This window comes from Penicillium waksmanii (genome assembly GCF_028829765.1).
Source record: "Penicillium waksmanii strain IBT 27052 chromosome Unknown utg000004l:1.0-5674109.0:1.0-5678898.0, whole genome shotgun sequence".
Lineage (NCBI taxonomy): Eukaryota > Fungi > Ascomycota > Eurotiomycetes > Eurotiales > Aspergillaceae > Penicillium > Penicillium waksmanii.
Window position 1 is genome coordinate 2,571,643 of NW_026643251.1, and position 21,532 is coordinate 2,593,174.

The 21,532-nt window shown below is 49.7% G+C and overlaps 5 protein-coding genes across 5 annotated transcripts; 2 read left to right on the top strand and 3 right to left on the bottom strand.

The window, feature by feature from the left end:
• Nucleotides 1-196: 196 nt before the first annotated feature.
• On the bottom strand, nucleotides 197-8,511 carry N7481_003761 (putative translational activator; the record flags this gene model as incomplete). Its single annotated transcript, XM_057262980.1, has 6 exons — nucleotides 197-754; nucleotides 819-960; nucleotides 1,016-1,097; nucleotides 1,155-1,502; nucleotides 1,557-8,330; nucleotides 8,394-8,511. 6 exons carry the CDS (start codon nucleotides 8,509-8,511, stop codon nucleotides 197-199), a joined length of 8,022 nt encoding a protein of 2,673 aa, XP_057124641.1.
• Nucleotides 8,512-8,862: 351 nt separating this feature from the next.
• N7481_003762 (putative ATP dependent RNA helicase) lies at nucleotides 8,863-13,624 on the top strand (the record flags this gene model as incomplete). The annotated part of the gene is made up of 8 exons (XM_057262981.1): nucleotides 8,863-9,640; nucleotides 9,699-11,220; nucleotides 11,279-11,994; nucleotides 12,045-12,102; nucleotides 12,155-12,296; nucleotides 12,349-12,733; nucleotides 12,786-12,999; nucleotides 13,084-13,624. 8 exons carry the CDS (start codon nucleotides 8,863-8,865, stop codon nucleotides 13,622-13,624), a joined length of 4,356 nt encoding a protein of 1,451 aa, XP_057124642.1.
• A 2,533-nt stretch (nucleotides 13,625-16,157) lies between these two features.
• On the bottom strand, nucleotides 16,158-17,504 carry N7481_003763 (alpha/beta hydrolase family protein; the record flags this gene model as incomplete). The annotated part of the gene is made up of 1 exon (XM_057262982.1): nucleotides 16,158-17,504. The coding sequence occupies one exon, from the start codon at nucleotides 17,502-17,504 to the stop codon at nucleotides 16,158-16,160; it is 1,347 nt and encodes a 448-aa protein (XP_057124643.1).
• A 1,157-nt stretch (nucleotides 17,505-18,661) lies between these two features.
• Nucleotides 18,662-19,003, top strand: N7481_003764 (uncharacterized protein; the record flags this gene model as incomplete). The annotated part of the gene is made up of 2 exons (XM_057262983.1): nucleotides 18,662-18,796; nucleotides 18,890-19,003. The coding sequence occupies 2 exons, from the start codon at nucleotides 18,662-18,664 to the stop codon at nucleotides 19,001-19,003; spliced, it is 249 nt and encodes an 82-aa protein (XP_057124644.1).
• Nucleotides 19,004-20,720: 1,717 nt separating this feature from the next.
• N7481_003765 (uncharacterized protein) lies at nucleotides 20,721-21,531 on the bottom strand (the record flags this gene model as incomplete). The annotated part of the gene is made up of 2 exons (XM_057262984.1): nucleotides 20,721-21,113; nucleotides 21,175-21,531. The coding sequence occupies 2 exons, from the start codon at nucleotides 21,529-21,531 to the stop codon at nucleotides 20,721-20,723; spliced, it is 750 nt and encodes a 249-aa protein (XP_057124645.1).
• Nucleotide 21,532: the final 1 nt, after the last annotated feature.

A 21,532-nucleotide genomic window follows, 5' to 3' on the forward strand; every position in this document is an offset into this window, starting at 1 on the left:
TGTTCTCTTGCTTCAACCTCCCCCCCTTTTCATCCCATCTACTAGTACAAATACAAGTACTCTCGAACAATCAATTCATCAACACGTCATAAACTCTTGAAACTTTTGTACGATAAAAAATAGAAAATATGTAGGCCCAAGGGTATATCTATACAGACACGTAGATGCAACCTTGAGATGCTCAATCGATCATCAATCACTCATCCCCAAATCCATCCTCCCCCAGGTCCACCTTGCCAATACTCCACAATTCCTTCTCATCATCCACTTCATCATTCGACAGTCCCAGTCCACCCTCTCCACCTTCAGCGGTGCGGCGCTCACGCGCTTGACTGGCAAGACGCATACCAATGCGCTTGAAGTATTCGGCCATACTGCGCTTCGGTCCAGGCGGCAGCGAAGCACCAGGACCGGCCATGTACTTGTCGAAGACCTCGCTATCAGACTCCACCACGGAGAAGATAGACAAGAATGCCGCTTCCGCGGCAAGCTTCACGGGAATGACCAGGTCGCGCACGCTGGCGAAGATTGGGGGCGCGAGGAGGGCCAGGTGAGGGCGGGTCAGCTCGGGGTGGAGGCGGCTCACAGTCCGGATCACAACCAGCGTCAAACGACGGGTATCGGATGGGCTGCCGGGCTGAACAACGGATGCCAGAGCCTCGAAGAGAGTCTTGTGTGTCTCGAAGCTGTGGTTTCCATCTTCTGTGAGAAGGAATTTACCAGCAGCGAGAACGCTGTTGTCGGAAATGAAAGGCTATAGGCAGTTAGTTTCAAGGCTCAACAATCGTGGTGGATGATCGGGCTGATTTGGTACTCACATCCTTGTGTGCAATTCCCTGGCAGATGATCGAGGGTGTCTCTTCGGCGAAGTGTTCAATCATGGTATCGGGCGACTCGGCCAAAAGAGCGTTCAGACCAAGAACAGAAGCGTGCGAGAATTGGCCACTGAGAACGCGGTTCCTATTATGCATTGTAAGTAAGGTCTCAACGGAGTGATGGTCTAAGATGAACGTACTTAATGACAGGGACTGCAGCTGCGGCCGGAAGGACCTTGACGAGTAGGCCGAGCAGTCGTGCGTTGGTAATGGCAACAGAGTCTGTGAATAACGTTAGTGATTTGCAAAATGTATGCGCTTGACTGATATCGAACTGACCGTTCTGGTCGCTGGAGTCATCATCGATGAGTCCAAGAATGGAAGTCCGCGATGCCTCGCTCATGCTAGCACCGGCCTTGCCAACCACCTCTTGAAGAGCCTTCATCATAGCATTCTTGACGCCGAGATCAGAGGTCTTCGAACCGGCAATAAGCTCGGCAATAAGTGGGTCAACCCTGGGAGTCAGTGTGATCAGGATACCAAGACCCTTCGCGGCACGGTTGCGCAGGGTCTCGCTGGAAGTGTCCGCCAGACCACGGGCAAAGGTACGCTGGAGCTGAGGCAAGAAGGGTTTGACAGCCAACGGGATCTTCTCCAGGAGCTTGTTGAGAGTGTAGAAAATGGCACCTAGATCCGTAATTAGTATCGTTTTTAGTATTCAATGGGGCTTGTGGAGCTTACACTTGATGTCAACCGAACGCTCAGATACGACACGAATGAGAGGACCAGTGATCTGGGTGACGAAAGGCTTGAGAGAGTTCGAGCCTGTGCGATCAATGATATCAGACATGGCGAGAGCAGATTGAGTACGCTGGTCGACACTTCCGTTGAGAAGACCTTGCAAGAAGATGGGCAAGATAGCCATGATACCCTTTGGCAAACTGAAGCCAGCCAAGTCCGCACCAGGGACTCCAACCTGCTTGAGCATCTGGCGAGTGGGGATGACCAGTACCTCCATCTCTTCCTTGCGCATGCTGGAGGTGAGACCACTAAGAGCGGTCCACGCAGCCTTGACAACATCCTTGTCTCGGTCGTCGAACGAAATGAGCAGGATGCGGATAAGATCCTGGTAGTAACGCGAGAAGTCGAGATCGGCTTCGGAGAAGAATTTGGCGAGATGAAGAGCAGCCTTGGTACGGCGGTGGTGGTCGTCATGCTTCATGAGGGTGATCATTACGTTCATGGCCACATTAAGACCATCGAACTCATCCACAGAGACCAACACAGTATCGAAGGCATTCTCGAGCTCCGATCGAAGCTCGTCGTCGGTGGTCTGAATGATACCGTCCATAAGAGAGTTGAGGATACTTGGCAATCTCCTCGTCATGGCGGAACCAGCAACCTCGGCCAGCGACGCCAGGGCTCTGGCGTTGAAAGCGGAGATGGGTGGCGTGAGGAGAGTAGGAATGAGGTTGGGGAGGATGATGTTGGCACGGGTCTGCTCTGTCAGAAGGGTCAAGAGGGCAGACAGTGCTTGCTCGGCATCTTCGTCGTTGCGGAGCAGGTGGAGCAGGTAAGGCAGAACCTGGTCGACAGCCTTCTTGCCCAGGATCTGTTGGAGGGCGTCGAAGGCTTCGGCAGCAGCCTCCCGCACATCCTCATCGTGATCGACCAGAGCGACACGGACAGTAGAGATAAGAACCTTCTCGTAGTCCTCCAGACCCTCTGGGGTGGCCGATGTGATGAGCTCACGCAAGGCGATACAGATACCTTGCTTGACGTCCACATCGGGCGAGGTTTGCAGACCATCTTCGAGCAAGGGCAGCAAGGTGGAGAGCACAGATTCGCCAGCCTTCTTGATAAGGTCGCCAAGGGCGTTGCTGGCAATGACCTTTTGCTCCATGTTGGAGGATCCAAGGCGGCGAATGATAAGCTGAGCCAGAGTCGGCAGCATATCCTTGAGGGTTTTCGGAGAGGCAACCAAAGCCTTCCATACGGCCATGGCGGCACTCTTGACCATACCCGAGGTATCGCAGCGGCAGATGAACAGGGCCGAAAGAACCTTGTCTCTGCGCTCTTCTCCGAGGACCTCGAGCAAAGACTGTCCGGCCTGCTGGGCTTCCTCTTCCTCTTCATCGGCTTCAGCCTTTCCAGTAACACCAGTAAGACTGAAGAGAAGATCTCCAACCAGCTCGACGGAACTGAGACGAATGCGGTAACTGTCATCGGCAAGACCACGCTCCAACTCGGGAAGCAGAAGATCGATGGCCTTGGTGGCGAAGTTCTTGACGAGGAGACGACCAGCACGGAGAGAGGTCTCCCGAATGGACTCAATGTCGTCAGCCAAACCAGAAAGGATAGGCGGAATGATCTTGCTGAGATAGTTGGCGAAGCTGTTTCCGAAGCAAGCGGGCAAGAAAATGAAGAGAGTCATGAAGCCCTCGCGAACAGCGGCCTTGGAGCTGGAAACGTTCTGCAGGATAGTTGGCAGTGTCTCCTCGAGTCTGGTGGTACCCAGACCGGCAAGCACCTCGGCAAGGGCTTGAGCAGATCCAAGTCTGTCGCCAGCGCCTGTATCCGACTTGAGAGTGTTCATGAGGTTGGGAATGAGATCGGGCAGGGCATCCTCTCCAAGCTTCTCGATAAGCGAACCCATAGCCTTGGAAGCGGTGGCCCGGGTAGTAGGGACAGGGTCGACAATGGCCAGGTTGAGACCAGCGATGATGATTGGCAAATGCGCAGTAAGATCCTTACGCTCAGTAAGATGCGCCAAGCTGCCAATAATCTGGGCAGACTTGCGCTTGGTAGCCGAACGATCGCCCAGGCCACGCTCGAGAATGCGCACCACAAGAGCCAGCGAGGGCGCGTCCAAGTAGTGAACAAACGACACCTTGATCAGGGCATCCAGAGCCTCGTCAGTATATTTGGTTGGGTCGCTAAGAGCCTTCAGGAGCACGTTGACCAGGCTCTTGACCTCGGGGTTGCTGATAACCTCGCCGAAGCGCTTAAGACTGCGGTTGGCAGCATTGCGAACCTCCTTATGGGTATCATTGAGGACAATAGTAAGCGGAGGGATGATATCAGGTAGACTGGCGGCCAATTGTTGCGGATCAAGATAAGCCATGGCACCCAAGAGCTCGCAAGCTCCCTTCTGACTGCGCCACTGGTTATCGTCCAAGCCGTCCAAAAGGGTAGGCAGAATCTTCTTCACACCATACGAACTGAGGTTTTGGAAGCAAGCCTTCGAAGCATCCAGACAGGAGTCACGGACATCAAGGCTCATGTCACCGAAACCAGCAAGCAATTGCGGAACGATTTGGATGACATAGGGCTCGAAGGTACGTCCCAGAACGGTGGCGAGAAGTTCATATGCCAAGACGGCACCCTGACGCCGGTGAGGCTCCTTCTTGTCATCAAGTGCATCCGTGAGCAAGCTCATGATGCGGAACTCCCGTAGGGTTGAGATACCCTTGCCACTCACAATACCAGCCAGGCCGTACGCGGCACCACGTTGGGTGGCATAGCTCTTGACATTGAGCAGCTGATCAAGCATTTCTTTGACGTATTCCGACGTCTTAGGACCAGACAGTCGGATAAGGGGAGGCAGGCACTCAGAAACAGCAGACTGCACGGATTCCGAGGGAGTAGGAAGAGTCGCAAGAAGCTTCTTGAGGACTGTTTGCAAGCGAGGGTCATCGGCTTTCAAATGTCTTGCCAATGATCCATAGAGAACAACAACCGCCTCGTTGAGAAGATCGGAGGTTTGGGTAGCCTTGTCAGAAGTTTCCAGCACTGTTTCGAGAAGCTTCATGAGATCCTCAACCTTTTGCTGGCCTCGCTGGGCGATGATCGATTTACCACTCTCTGCCATCTGGGCACGAACGGAGGAGTTCTTGTCGATAAGTGGGCCTCGTTCAATCAGGAATTGCAAGAAATCGATGATCTGGTCGCCGTCAAAGAGGCTAGTCATCGCATTGAACGCAAGTGCGATACCACTCCGGCTCTCCCAGTTATCAGCGTTTTCCACCTTCATTGGCATACCATAAGCATCCTTTTCGGGTGCCTTAGGTTTGATGTCATCAGAGTATTTGGCTTCAAGTTCAGAAACGATACCGGCGAACTTCTCCTTGTCGAATTCGATGGCATGAGCCAGAGCACGGGCAGCCGCACCCCGGAGTTGAGAGTCCTTGGAATCCAAGTACTTCATAATCTTGGCAAAGGCGGAGTCGTCGACTTCCAAAGCATTATCTTCCCAGATTGTTTCCGCGATCTCGACATTCTCCTCCACATGATCGTGACAGCCAAGCCAGATATGTTCCGAGAAGTCAAGGTCAGTCAAGTCGATCTCATCCTCGATAACCTGGAGAACGGAGCCTCTAACTGATGAATCGGTAACAATGGTGCCCTCCAGAAGAGTCTGCAATTCTTCGCTGCTGATGTTGGGAGAGATGCACCGGCAGAAGTTAAATAAGATATCCTTGATCAGCTTATAGTGCTGAGTATATCTTTGCATAGCTGTAAGCAGCTGCTGAAGAACTTCATTTCGGGGCATACGAGTGTCGGCGAAGGCACTCGTGTGGAAGGATAGAATGTCGAGGGCAAGCAGGACTTGCTCGCCTTCTTGTTCGCCCTTGACTTCCTCGATTCCATTTTGGCTCAAAACCAAAGAAAGAAGGGGCAGGATGTAGGCAATAGATGGGATATCCAGAGGGCGCTGCTCAGACGTAAATCGCAGCTTGTAAAGAATTCTAGTGACGAGCTCTCCCAAATTCTCCAATTCCATGGACGGGGGAAGGTTGGTCTTCCCAATGGCTCGCAGGGTCGCAACACCTACAAAAGAACGAAGGTTGCCCAGGCGCGATGTTAGCTCATTAGAACAAGTGACATATGTTCGAGAAACAATATCACCGACGAACAAGCCAGCACCAGCGCGGGAAAGAGACAGAAGGCATCCGACAGCACTGTTGATCCAGCCCTCGGCATCGTTGGCGGGACCGGTTGCCAAGCCGTGGATAAGCCCAGCGCCTCGTTCGATGCGCTTGACTTCTTCGAGCACCTCTTTCCGGATGTCGGCTTCCTTGGCCAGCTGTGCCTTGACCTTAGATTGCTCCTCGGGGGTAAGCTTCTTTTGCTTCTGACCATTCTTCTCCGCAAGCTGTGCCCGCAGCTCCTCTTCCCACTTCAGAGTGTCATAGTCTTTAGTATTCTTGTCGAAGGCGGGCTGCTTGGATTTGCTGCTCAGCACATCGATAAAGGCAGTTCCCTCGGGGGTACGAGCAATGGCGGCATCTGTCGCGGTGAACTTGGAAAGACGAGCACCGTTCAGATCTTCTTGAATTTGACCAACGAGACGAGGAATCATGACCTCGGGGGCCACAAAGGCCAGGTCAGCTGCAGCCCCCCAAACAGCAGGATTCACATCAGGCACGATTGACTGAACGGGGTCGGCATTGACATGGACTAATTGCTCGATGCACTCTGTCTGGTGGCCACGAACCAAGTTTCCGGGATCGATACCTGCCTTGAGGCATAGACCAATCCAAGAGGCATTTGGTACCATCTCTGGCCGACTGAGAACCAGCATCTTGATCAGCTGGTTCTCGAGATCAGAAACATTCTCCAAGCCATCCTTGATAGCCGACGTGGGACACAAGGCCTTCAAAACTTGGTGAAGATGACGCTCGCTGCCAGGACCGGCAAAAACAGCGGCGGATTCCTTCTCCTGGAGACGCGAAGAAAGGATCCAAGCCCAGATTGCGTCGATAACAACGCGCCCGATGGATGCCACATCCTTCACATGAACACTGGACAATGTTTCCACTGCATTGTCACGGAGGTTTGTGGGCATCGTCGGGACGGTAATGGCGAAAATAAAGGTCTGTCCCCAGGCAGTCTTGGCCGCATCTTCGGCATCAGTGAACTTGGGGCTTGAGGAAACAGCAGCCAGAGACCGGACGAGCCATTGCATCTCTGCCTGTGTTGTCACCTTCGAATAGGCCCTCGGGTTGAGAAGGAATGAAGGTTTTGAGCCCATGGTCATGGCCTGTGAAACCTTTTCTTCCCAAGTGGACTTTTCTGATCCTTCGATTTCTGAAATTCGGTGGAAGAGAGCTAAGAAGATATATGCCGATGACAGTGCACCGCTCTGGGCCGAGGGTAGGGGGTAAGAGGCGACCTCGTTAAACAGGTCCTTCATCTTTGCGAGCAACTTGAAGACGAGCTGCTCGACCTCGGAGCTCTTTAGGGAAGCGACATCAGCCTTCCAGAGCACCTCACCGATATTAAGCTGCCAAAGCTTTCTAAAGGGGATTCGCTTGTCGGAGATACCTTTGACCATAGCATTGATAATGTCATCGCTGACCTTGACCGTTGATTGAATCAGGAAAACGAGGTGCTTGCTGAAAGCCTTGAGCTCCTCCTCAAGCGCAGTCTCGTTTGACTCTCTGCTGAAGAGCGGGCCAAACCCATGGACAATCTCTTTCGAGACATCAATCGAGAATGGGATTGCGCCAACCGTTTGAGCGTACGCAACTCGGTGCTCGGGGGCGGTGAGTTTTTGCGATTTCAAAGGACCGACGATTTCACTCGAGATCTTTAGGACCAGAATGTCGTTCTTGCATCGTGAAAGCAAAGATGCAAAGGAGTCAGCGGCCCCTTGTCGGATGGCCGGGTTATTCGACTTCATACTGGCTAAAAGGTGCTTTGAAAAGCGAGCCTGAACCACCTCGGAGAGGTCAATTTCTTCTGGTAGAGCAGTACACCAAGGTGCAATGACACCAGTCAAGACCACCTCTGGTGCTCGCAGCATGGACTTCTCCATTGGAGGCACCAATTCGGTGGCCACATCCTCGGATGTCACAAACGAGGTAAAGAAATCCGACATTCCCTCGGCGACGTGGGCGGGCACTACAGTTTTTGAGCTGACGATCTCCTTGACATAGTAATCCAGAATGGCCTTCTTGGACTCCTTCAAGACAGGTTGTCTGGCGGGGAGACGTGCGCATACCCCAGAGATGACGCCTAGGAAGAGCGCATTCTTGTTTCCGGCGACCGAGTCCGTCGTCAATTGGGTGACCGACTGGCGAATGGCCTCTTCACCGAAGGCCGGGGACGAGAATACTGCACGGAGAGCACGTCTGGTGACCCGGAGAGCCGATTGCTTTACTGGGATCTTTGGTGTGTGCGCAAAGCAATTCTCCAGCGCCTTGGCGTCGACATTGATCAGATCCAGCACAGTCGATAACGGCGTGGCCTGATCCTCGCTCACTTGCTGCAAGAGGATAGAGCACCATTCCAGCAGAACAAATGCGGACGACGAGGCCAGACCGGGCTTGATGGCCTCCACCTTTAACTGCTGAGTGAGGTATTTGACGGATTCCGCGGCATTCGGGGTTCGGAGAAGTGTGCGGATGCATTGTTGAACTGCATGTCGGGATGGTCGATCAATGTAGAGGGGATAGGTTTGGAAGAGTAGGGCGAGGAGATCTTGGTGGAATTCCACAGGTATATCGGTCCCTATAAGCCAGATAGATCAGTATCCCGTCTTTAATAGCGAGGCCAGATCCAGGTCCAACTTACCCTTGTCGCGAAGTTCTTGAAGGGCCCGGAGCCTGCGCGAGGTCGAACTCGAGAAGAGTGCGACCCGCAAGACATCCAGGTCCCCAGTCTTGACCTGATCCCATGGAATTGGATCCATTATGGGGAAGGTCAATACAGGGGGGGAAGGAGGAGGAGAGGTGGGAGGGGGAGGGGAGGTGAGTGAAGGAAAGATGAAGGGTAGAAAGTGGAAGTGGAAAGGTGGGCTGGGATCGCTCGAATGCTGTCATAAGAATTTTGTGTGGGGAGGTGCCCTTTCCTCCACCATTCCATCCTCTCTGCACTTCTCTTTCTTCCTCCTCCTCCTTCTCTCCTCTCTCCCCTCTCCCACATTTTCCCGGTGAGTCTTCATGATTGATCACTTTTCAATTACTCTTTTCCTTTAATGATATATTTGCTAATTCGATATTTGTTGGTACTCGTCCAAAAGACCCCCCTCATCCGTCCTACAATGCCTCCGAATAACAAAAAGAAGAAGAAGCCCGCCTCAAACCCAGCTCGTGGCTTTGCCACTGTCTCAGTGCCTTCGAAACCCAAACCAGAGACTACCGAGACTCCTTCCTCGACTCCCGGAGCAGCAACTCCGACGCCGCCAAGTGAATCGCAGGCCACTCCTACCACCGAAGATCGTTCACTACCTACTACCACAGCCGGCGCAACACCAGCCGATGCTTCATTAAAAAACCTTTCCCCCGAAGAACTAGAAAAACATCTGGAGGAATCGGAATTACAAATTTTAGTGGATAAATTCTCTGCCAGGTGCAAAAGTGATGCGGCGCGTCAGGTCACCAAGCTTGATACTGAGAAGCGGGTGTTTCGACAACAAGCGGCGACATTGACCCTTCTCGAATGGCTTCCGGTCGAGGTTCAGGATAGGATTCTGGAACTGGCCCATGGGGAGGAACATGAATATCTCACATCGGGTGCCCGAGGCGCGAGCGCAAAGCAGGCGGGCTCGGAGGAAGATCTATACACCAGACTCTGGACCTTGAAAGAAACGCTTCTGAAACTTGGCTTCCCCGAAAACCGAACAGAGGAAGCATTAAAACATATACTCCAATACTTTGCCGGTGCTCCGGCCAGCGCCAGTCGTGAGGCGGTATGGAACTTGGACGAGTCGCTAGAGTGGCTGGCCATGCATAGTGAGAAGAAGGAGCTTCCTTCATATACTCAAAACGCCGGCACAAGGCCCCAGAAGGATGCGGATAGTGTTACTTCATGGATGATTGGTAGGGTTGAACATCGATATCAATATTTCTGCCAATAATGTTGCTGATGATCACTCAGAAGCGGAGCCATCGCGGTCTTCGACTCCAAAGAGCCAGAACAAACAGGATAAACCAAAGGATGACTGGAAATCTGCCAAGGTTGCGCCTCCCATTTCTTACGACTCAGATAGCTCCATTGATCCCGATTCAATGGTCCCAGAGTGGCTGGATCTTCAAACACGACTTTACACACTTCAACCAGACCTATTCGATCGCCCAGGTAAGGGCAAGAAAGGCCGGGGCATTGCTGCATCCGGTCAGTCAGACGACCCAGAGGCGGCGAAGATGCAATGGAAGATCGCAAAAATTGAACGGGACGTCCTCTTTGAACGGCGAGAGGCTGAGTATATCTGGAAAGACAAACTGGAGGAGCTCCGAAAAGATGCTACGTTTCTGCGTCAGACATCTGATCGCAAGAAGCAACAAGAAGCGGCGGCTGCGGAAGAGGACCCCAACCTGACCGTCCCCTCATTGGAGGAGATGGATGACGGACTTCTCGGGGATATGTTCCAAGATGAGCCCGAGAACGGTTCAATACTAGGTCTGCCCACACCCTCGAATGTTGCTGCTGTCACTATTCGAGACTTTGGAAAGTTCTCCGGTCTTAGCCCTCGGCGTATTCTCGAGGAGACTTGCAAGGCAAGGGACACTGCATGTAAAATCGTCTTCCAGGATATCTCGTCCTCAAGTCATCAAAACAGGAAGGCCGTGGAGGTGCGATGGTCGAAGCCCCAGGAGGTGCCTTTCTCGTTGGCGGTGGAATCAATCACTCACAAGTCCAATGCCTTTGCTACTTTTGTATCCATGGATGCGCTCGCAACACCAAATTCACAGCAGGCTGAGGGATACGTATCATCACTTGCTCTCTTCATCATCTTCCCTCAAAACTCGAAAGAAGGCAAAGCGTTCTTGCGGCTTCCCGCCGTCTGGAGAGATCTTTGGACAGAGTTTTCCAGTCTTAAGAAGACACAGGAGGATGAAATTGACAAGGAGGCGGTTAGAGATCTCAAGCGCCTTGTTCAGGAGAATCAAAGTACCCTTGAAGATGATGTCGTACTTCTGGACAATTTCCGAAAGCGAAACGGAGTTGGCAGCAAGCCGGGCAGTCCTATGAGAGGACCCACTAGAGATGTTGGCTACCTTGGTCATGATGATCAACTGCCTGAAGCATGGGCAGCGAAATCGTCAACTCCTTCATTCCATCGGATGATGCAAGGCAGAATGAATCTTCCTATTTGGCATTTCAAAGATGAAATCCTCGATACCCTGGAAACTCATCGCGTCCTCATCATCTGCAGTGAGACCGGAAGTGGAAAGAGTACGCAGATTCCGTCATACATTCTAGAGCATGAGATGCTCCAAGGCCGTCCCTGCAAAGTGTATGTGACGGAGCCTCGTCGTATTTCGGCAATCTCACTGGCAAGACGAGTTAGCGAAGAGCTCGGAGAAAGCAAAAACGACGTTGGAACTACCCGATCCCTTGTCGGCTTTGCGGTAAGATTGGAAAGTAAGATCAGTTCGACGACTCGTCTAGTATATGCGTAAGTGGCTTCACTTCCCGTCCAGACCTTTTTTGCCCAGTTGGCTAACTGAACCTAGAACTACTGGTGTTGTCGTGCGGATGTTGGAGCGACCAGATGACTTCCAGGACATCACCCACGTTGTTTTGGATGAGGTCCACGAACGCACTATTGATAGTGATTTCCTACTTGTCGTTCTCCGCAGGCTGATGTTGAAGCGTCCCGACTTGAAACTTATCCTCATGTCTGCCACGCTTGAAGCACAGCGCTTCTCCACTTATCTAGGCGGTGTTCCGGTGCTGAACATCCCTGGTCGAACATTCCCTGTTGAAATGAAGTATCTCGAAGATGCAGTAGAGCTGACTGGCTATCGCCTGTCTGAAGACGAGAAAAACACCGTGCTCGATGATGATCCAGACGAGATTTCAGACAACACCGGAGACAACACAGGAGGACTTCAAGCAAGTCTCGAGGGTTACTCCAAGCAAACTCGGGAGACTATCGTCAATTTCGATGAATACCGGATTGATTATCAACTTATCAAAAGGCTTCTGTTGAAGATTGCTACAGCGCCGGAGATGGAGCATTACAGCAAGGCAATCTTGGTGTTCATGCCTGGTTTGGCTGAGATTCGTCGCCTGAATGACGAGGTCTTAGCGGAGCCAACTTTCCAAAAGGGATGGATTATCCATGCTTTGCACTCCTCTATCGCCAGTGAAGATCAAGAAAAGGCCTTCAACATACCTCCCGAAGGCTTCAGGAAAATTGTCATTGCTACCAACATCGCAGAGACTGGTATGTAACATCGATGGAAACTAGTGAGAATTAGTTCTGACCTCCTCTAGGTATCACTATTCCCGACATCACAGCAGTTGTCGACGTAGGAACCGAAAAGACCATGCGGTATGTTTCAAAATTCTATGCATCGTTACGGACTGCTAATCATTTTAATCAGATTCGACGAAAGGAGACAACTTTCGCGACTCGTCGAGTCATTCATCTCCCGAGCCAACGCCAAACAGAGGCGGGGTCGAGCTGGTCGTGTCCAGAACGGCATTTGTTTCCACCTTTTCACCAAACACCGTCATGATAAATTGGTACGTGGATTTCCCCCCAATGCGTTCTATAAATTATACTAACTGCTATCAGCTCGCTGGACAACAAACGCCAGAAATGCTCCGACTGTCGTTGCAAGACTTAGTGCTGCGAGTCAAGATCTGCAAACTGGGTGAAGTGGAGCCAACACTGCTCGAAGCCCTGGACCCGCCATCTTCAAAGAACATCCGACGTGCCATTGACTCTCTCAAGGAGGTCAAGGCTCTCACCAGCAACGAGAGCTTGACACCTTTAGGCTCGCAACTGGCGAAGCTCCCCTTAGATGTATTCCTGGGCAAGCTAATTATCCACGGTGCATTCTTCAAATGTCTCGATGCGGCAGTTAGTATTGCGGCCATTCTGTCCTCCAAGTCGCCATTCGTCAACTCAATGGGTTCCAACACCCAGCGTGATGCAGCACGCGCGTCATTCCAAAGAGGTCTGTACCCTCAAGTATCCTCCGTCTTCAACTCCATACTAAACTGTTCCAGGCGACTCGGATCTTTTGACCATCTACAACGCCTACTGCTGCTGGAAGCGCGCAAGAAGCACACCCGGTACCAGCGAGTTCAGCTTCTGCCGCAAAAACTTCCTCAACCCACAGACGCTACAAAGCATCGAAGATGTCAAGATGCAGCTAGTCGTATCGATCGCGGATACGGGTCTATTAAACCTGGACGGCGCACAGAAGACCGCTCTCAACCGGTAAATCTTATTCTTCCTACATAGCATATCAATGCTTCCAAATTGCAAGCCAGGCCATACAAGCTAACAACACTCCCATCACAGCGCCCGATCCGGCGGCCGCCAACGCCAATTCTTCACCATACCAGAAGAACACGACCTAAACAGCGCCAACGACACAGTCGTAAACTCCGTCGTCGCCTGGAGCTTCTACCCAAAACTCCTCACCCGCGAAGGCAAAGGCTGGCGCAATGTGACAAACAACCAAACCGTCTCCTTACACCCGACATCCATGAACAAGCACGCCGATTACTCGGTAAAATGGCTATCCTACTACCACATCATGCAAGCGCGGAACCGAAACCTAAACGCGCACGATACGAGCGCCGTGGACGACTTCGCGATCGCGTTGCTGTGCGGTGAGGCCGAGTTCAAAATGTACTCTGGCGTTATCTCGATCGATGCCAATCGCATTCGGTTCAGTGTGCGGGACTGGAAGTCTATGCTTGCGTTGAAGATTCTTAATAATCGGCTGCGCGATCTTCTTGCTTCTACCTTCCGCAATCCTCATCGGCCTTTGTCGTATAAGCAGCAGCAGTGGCTGGAGATTTGGCAGTTGGTTTTTGCGCAGGCTGGGAAGCGTTAGGATGGGCTGGGCTGTATTATCCCAACCTTGCTTTTCTTTCCCGTCTCTTTTATTCTCTCGGTCTCACTTATCACGTCACATACTATCATTTCATCTGCGAGACTTTGTTTATCTTGATCACTCGCAGATTGGGTATATACGCATGTTCCTGGTTATAGTCTGGCTATTTCTTTTGCTTTTGTATCTGTTCTTTCATTCTTTGTTTTTTTCTTTCTTCTTTCTTCTTTTCTCTTCTGTTCGTTCTGGATATGCCATGCTATCTATCTATCTTTGGCTAGTTTGGGTTTGACGGGGTTAGTTACGGTACGCTAACGATTGGAAACTGGGTATGATATGGTTTATGATTATCGATGAACGGTATGTATGGAATGGTCAGTTATGATGATGGTTTTTATAGACAAGGTTTCAAATTCCTGGGTTAGGATTGCGGCGTCATAGAATAGACTTGGACATACATCGAATGGAACGGTTTTATTGCAGACTTTCCAAATGCTATATGATTAAAGTTGTTCTAGAACGACCAATCAACTACCTATACCTACACCACAACACTAAGTGATGGTAAATTGAGCGTTCCTGAATTGTTCCCTAGTACTTTTATAACGAACAGGTATATCATCGGTACCTCTCTTCTCGGTTGTCCGATTGTAGCTGCTTGTACAAGAACAAAAGATCTCTTTGTTATTAGTTTTGCCCCTAATACCTGCCCATAGAAATTTCTTTCAAGGGTATTTATTCAAAGCGCTCTCTTTCGTTCCAGCCAACATGTGACATAATTCCCGGTGAATTTCCATTAGATATACTATACTTAGGCTTCAATTCAAGGGTTTGAGTGGAAACCTAGATAGATAGATGCCCAGGTGGTAGATAGATACTAGTAGATGGATGGATAGATAAAGAATTCCTTTTCTATACAGATTAAGCACCCAGGTCACAGTCTCCGAAACTTAAAGATTACCTGTATTGGTTAAGTGAGAATTTGATTTGAGGCACTGTAAATAAATCCACCGGGAATTATGTCACATGTCGACCACTTGAGCCTTCACACAGTACAATAACTCTATACTAACGGACTCTCAAATGGCAATCCCTGACAAGTACTCAATTGACTTTTAACCCGGTGGCATAGAGAAATTACACCCTCTGGCCAGTATATTGGATCCCTCCTGCGGGAACCAGTGGCAGCAGCGACGTGCCTCTGTTGATGGACTTAGCTCGGATGGTATAGCTGGCAAGGCTATATGTAGGTTTCCCTGCGGGGCAACTGGAGGTCTGTGGTTTTCAAGGTTGTTGGGTTGATTAATTGGCTGGGGCAATGCTATTCTAGACGCGAGAGAATGCGGTAGGGTAGCCCTGGTTGAGATCACAATTCTCACTACGTATTATAGATACCCCGCCAATATCTCTCGTCGCTGTCACCACTATTTGTATGAGAGCTCAGCTGTTTGATACTGTAAAATTACATTGTCAAGCGCTAATGCACACTAATGCGGCTTCAATATACTGGCCAGACACTGTACCTAAATGGGAATGCTCTCTCGGGTTAACATGGAAAAAGCAATATACAGTCAGCTTCATGCCGGGGCCAAACCCTCCCAAAGGATCGGCATAGGTAGCACACACCAAAATTATGCAGCTCGAGCGCTTCGCCTGACCCTGTTGGCTGTTTTCGCCAATCATCATCGTATAGTAGGTAAGAAAGCCGCTGCTCGATACGGATACCTACAAGGGGCGCCCCGAGTTATCCTCTATCCCGAGATGCAATGCACGCTAAGAGAGACGGGTGGAACCTTTAACAGTGGCATTTGGCGCCACTGCTTGGACCCTTTTCAGCCCCATGAGAGGGGGCTTCAAGTCAATGGACTAAAATGTACTCCTGGGTTCCCACAAGTTTACTTTGACCATATTTATAGGAAATACCCGAAGTCTATCCTGTCCTCCGAGTCATACTGCGGACCAAGATACTCTCTGGAATGGCTGCGGAATTGAGTGACTCGTCTACTAAGAATGAGCCTGCGTGGTCACCTACCGAGAAGCCGGAGCCGCATACAGACCCCGCAAACAAACCACTCGTTGCGAACAGACAAGATTATGACCCAAATATCAGCATAAGATGATACGGCAGGATTCTCGCCAAGGTGAAATTATTCGAGTTTGATAAGATAGTACTATGTGAATGAATCAGAATGACAAGGGATTGGAAACAATGATAATCCAAGACCAGATTTTAAGGTATTTCAATATAAATACTCTTCCCACGCTGCTACCATTGGGCCTATTCTATGGAGCTCAGTATCGTTGGGTAATAGGCTTGAGTAGGCAAGGGCTTGAGATAGGAAGAATTTAGTTAGTTTCCGGAAAGTAGCTTTCATTTTCAAAAGAAAATAGAATCAAGTAGATTATGAATTATGGCAAGTTAAGCATAGCACACGTTTGGCAGACGACGGATAAAAAAACCAAGCATAAATGATAAGAGGGTTGAGATTCAAGAGCAAACTTCCAGCAAAACGTCTTCAGGTCAAGCGAGATTGCATCATCTCGAAGTATCAAGCAAAACACTCCTCGTCTCCATGACACATTTGTGAGAGTCCCGAGTTGCCACACCCGTAAACTTGTTGTCGAGCCATTCTAGCCATTCCGGAGATGATGCTGCGACTGAAGAATCATGATCAAGGCCCGGATATAAACTCAGGTGAACGATATTGCCTATTTTGCATGCATCTTCGTACGCAGCCTTTGTAGCATTAACATTTATAACCTCATCATCGATTGCTTGAATAACGAGAAGCTCCTTGTACCCTTTTCTCCCAGTAGCTGCGCCGTATTTGTTTTGAAATGCGATATAGGCTTCATGATTGTGTTGAGTAATGGAAGGTGTAAAGTCCACAATGCCATGGTTTGGAAGGTCTGCATTCAATTCAGCTTGCGAGGTGTCGCAAAGCTGAAGCTCATACATAAGGGGATAACGTTTCAGGGCTTCCGGGGTTAACACGATCGGCTGGATCGGGAATTTCAAGGCCTGAAATATATTCACGACCTCATTACCAAAGCCCCATCCCACATTAAGCGGCACAGCTGTGAGAATATCATTCAATCTGGAGCTAGGAGCAATTGAAACACCCCCTAGGTAATCGCCGCTCTCTTTGGAAACGACACGGGGGTTCTCACTCAGTCCCCAAACAGTTCCAGCGCCTTGCGAATGGCCAACAGCAGCCCATTTATCTGTGAAAGCTCCTGGAAAGGCCTTGCGAGCAGCAACCACTGAGAAGTAGGTGTCCTCGGAGTTGAGTACTGGATTGCCGTACTTGTGAGAAGTATAGTTGTTTCCCAGGCCAGCGTAGTCTGTAGCAACCACAGCATACCCGGGACCAGTGAGGAGCTGCCAGCTGTGATAATCAAATCCGTTGTAGGATGAGGATGCAGCGCAGGCAGAGACAACTCCAATGGTCCCATGGGCATATGCGACTAGAGGGGTCTTGTGTTCCGGAACTTTCGTATAGGGAAGGGCAATGAAAGCAGTCGCCGGTACATTCGTCCCATTAACTCCGACGGATGTGTACTGCATAGTCCACAATGAAGTCCCAGGGGGGATGTCATACGCAGATGCATTTTGTTGCCGAAGTTTCAGCATGTCACCAGGCCGTGAGTGGCTGAAATTGGCCGCCGTCTCGTAGAATTCATAGTCGAAGGGAACATCGCCAAACACCTGACGGTCCAATACTTCATATTGTCGTAGATTTTGCTGGCAAACCAGGCCACAATTATGGGCCTCGGCCTGGGCTTGAGTGAAGTCAAGATCGTTCGGCCGACTGGGCCTATAAGCCTCTGTGCTTGAAACAAGTGACAGAAAACCCGCAGATATGTAGACAAAGGACTTCATAGTGGCAGAAAGCGGCCAAATACAGATTGCGGCTGTGATAATCTTAACCACCGGTGTCAGTAATCTGATGAAATTCGAGAAGGAGATGCAGTAAGACAGAAAAATATACCCTGGAAGTGCTATATATATGTTATAATTCAAATTTATCATCCTAAACGAAGTATTGATGTAACGATAAGTTACGACTCCCTTTCTTCTGCACACCTAGAAGAATGATGTACTTTTGGCGACCTACAACCTACTCCTTCTGCTTCTTCTGTACAAGGCTGGTTATAGATCTCATTCTCAGACCAAAAAGTTAAGTTAGTGGCTTATTGAAGGGCTTTGGAATCTAGTGTGAATATGCAGACGAATGATATGTAAGCCATCCCGCCAAGGTATTTTGATTATAGTATGTGAAAGCCAGCCTTCCCATTGACGGCAATTACGGCCGCGAATAACCTTATGAGTCTTACGTAACAATGGAAACCTTAACTACCATTCTGATAATGGAATTTGAATCGCCACAAATACCGAGGGCATTTAGCTGCTGTACTTTTGTATATGTCGCAAACGCAAAATAATTTTGATCAGATGATATTTTGCTAGAATGAACAAAAAGTTAAACTAAGATTCCACGCTGCTAGAAACAAAATTATGGCTCAGTTCACATGTGCGCGCAAATAGTTTTGGTATAGTTTGCAAATTATCAAAATACTAGTATAGTAAAATCTGACATCTTGGAGTGACTTTAGATTTTCGATGCGCGGGCTCGACGATAGCAACTCTCTAGTCATCCCCAGAGAGAAGCAATTCGTGGATTTCTTAACTATAGTAGAAGACTGACTATTCTACCTAGGTCAAGTTGCGGATCGGCTAAACTTGCTAACTTTTTGACCTTGGAATTCTACTGAATAATATCTTATTGAGTATGCAGAATACGACCCTGCTTCAAAGTTAACCAAATAGTATTACTTGACATACCTAGGCAGGTACCTCTCGGAAGATTTAAAGCTTGTATTGGCTAAGAGGTATAAGCTTTAAGAACAAAGATATAAAAGTCCGAAAACTGCCAGTGACCACTTTGCTTTCAACCCAACTACTCAAAAACCTGTTCGTGATCACAGTCCAAACATCAATTACTCCTCTTTTATACTACAGCTTTATTACCTTCCAAAATGAAGTACTTCGCCGCAATCCTTTCCATCGCGAGTCTTGCTATCGCAACGACTCAGATGGCACCAGGAACCGTCATCAAACAGCAGGGCGTGGGAAACATCACTATCAGCGCGGTGGAAGCCCTTCGCATCCTGGTATGAACTGCCAATGCACAATTCTCCCACTCCCGTTTTAGCCACTCAATTACCTTTATGAGACTAACTTAAACCTTTTTAATTTATAGAAAGATAATTCCCAGTTTTGCTCAGCAGGTGCCACCTTGCCTGCACCACGACCTATCACTCCCGACGGAAATTGCTGTACAAACAACAACTATTGCAATGACGGCATCTTTAGCGTAAGTAACTCACATGTGGCGATTGTTTCGAGATTGAGAGCTAACCTGGATACCTCTGGCCGAAAAAGTGCGTCATCTGCGAGTTCCTTTGCTAGAGGCTTCCTTTCATATCCAGATGAATTCCTTGGAGTCCAAGGTACTGCCAACCCAAGTGAATCATCTCCGAGGTCTTGGTTGGAAATTGAAATATATGGACCATATTGCTCCGGTCGTGGCTTTTGTCCCTGAATGGTTTTCCCACACCCGATGCGCGAATGCGGGAGTGTATGATATCATGTTAATTAGGTTGGGGCAATCAAGTTCATATTCATCATTTAGTGAAATAATTACTTTCCTTACTGATGAACCATGGGAGGGTGTTACTAGTACTACGTGCCAATCGAGATAGGAACAGATGTCTTCATTCTGTGCTAACCAACGAAGATATCAGGCCGAAGGAAGAAAGGGAGGGAGAAGATGCGGGGTTGGTTCGAATAAACCATACCAGCAGTCAATAACTACTATTCCTGAGGTCATAATACTACTGCTACTAGCAAGTGCCCTGTACTTAAGAGAAATCGAAGAAAAACCAGGCAGGGAATTGTATATCGCTATGAAAGTCATACCCAGTTCCTTAAACCCATTCCCGTTCATTCCGTGCAAACCCAAAATTTAAAATCCATAGCAAGTGCAAGTGCGAATCAAATCAGAAGAAATCAAATCATGATCATTCATTACCATCATATCGTCTCTCTAAAACCTAACCAAAGCTCGAGTTGATTTAAAGAGGGAAAAAAAAAAAGAGAAGCCCCCAAAACCGGAATGCCGGTAAAGACAATCACACAACACAGCCGCTGGCAGCACCTTTTCTGCGCGGAAATAAATATGAAATGAAATAAAAACAACCAAAACGAAACAAACAAATAGCAGACGTCGCCGCGATAACCAACCCCCCGTTCCTTTTCCCGCTATCTTCCAGCTTTGCAGAAAAGCGAGAGAGGAAAAGGGGGGTGATCAATGAAAATCAAGCAAGAAAAAAAAACCAAAACCAAAACCAGAAGCCATGGCGATGTAGAAATCGCACACATAGAAGATTCGTCATAAGAGATTCGTTACATCATTGTCGTCAAGGTGCGAGAGGAGAGGGGTCCAGTTATTTGATGTTGAAAAAAGAAGAAAAGAAAAACAAAAATCGATCGATCAGAACTCCTCTCTCTCGTCGGGCCCGTTTCATCATGCTGGAATGGAAAGAGCGCGCTAGAATGGGGGGGCCGTTATATCTCTCAGGTCGGAAAAAAAAAGCGATTTGATGATGTGGCGCGGTCGTGTCAAACACCCGAGATATTTTCCCAGGAAGTTTCGTAAAAGGAGTGCATCGCAGAACGAGGCAAAGCAAAATGCAAGAGGCAAGGCGAGGCGAGGCGTGTCGTGGCGTGGAGTGAGATCAGATATAACCAAAAGCTTTTCATGCAATGTCGTCTTTTTTTCTCACTCCTTGAAGCCCATATTGGATAAGGGTTGCCGTGGTGGAAACTTCAAGAAAATAATAATAGGGTGAAAGGTGAGTGCTAAAATAGCAAAAGAAATTTCTTGTCGAACGTCCATAGTCTGCGGTGATGTGGGATTATGTCGACATAAACACCGAAGAACTATTAGAAACAAAACTCCGGACCAGTGAGAAAAGCTTCATCATCACTCTCGTGAAAGAGAGGTGGTTGAAGAGGAGGAAACGGGGGCACAGCTTATCGACGGCGCGCCATGACTGCACCAGTCTTCATGGGCTGCAAGATCGGGGCAGCGCCTACGGGACCACCAAGGCTTGCGTCAGTGATGGTCTTGCGGCGCTTGCTTTCATACTCGCCGCCGCTTTCGGGTCGGATCACATCGTCGTCCTCGCGCATGCGCTTGCTGCCTGAGCCCAGGGAGCCACCCATCGAGGTAGAGTATACCGGGGTGGTAGTGGACGCCATGGAGTATGGGTCAGAGGCACCATTCGCGGGCGTGCCACGGGTATCGCTGACTGCATTATACAGGGTAGTGGCGGCCGGGGGCCGAGGGGGAGTGTTATACCCAGAGGCCCAGTGAGGTGGAGGACCACCGCTGGTTCGGGGGGTCATTCGGCCTGAGCCGTTTTGCTGGGGGGGATCCCGTCATCTCGGGGGTCAGCTGTGGGTGTTCACCAGCAAGAGATCCGACGGAAGGATTCGTGGTGTAGGTATACGAGCCACGGTTGGGGTTATAGCCGGTCCCTTGATCTTGCAGGTACTCCGGTTCCTGCTCCGAGACTGAATCACCGGGACCATTGCTCTGGGAGTAGCGATCAGATTTGAGATCAGTGTTATCGCTCTCAGGAGCACCAGGAGCCCGACCTGTTGGAGGCGCCATGTCGTTCTTCAAGTAGTTCACATTTGGCAGCGTTTGTCCATAGCTGGAGAGGCCGGACTGTGTCATCGGCGTCTGCGGTGCGTACTGGGAGTGGTTTGGAGGCGCGGCTGAGTAGTAGGGCTTGCTTTCATAGCCTGACTGAGCTTGATATGGGGGCATGGCCTGCATG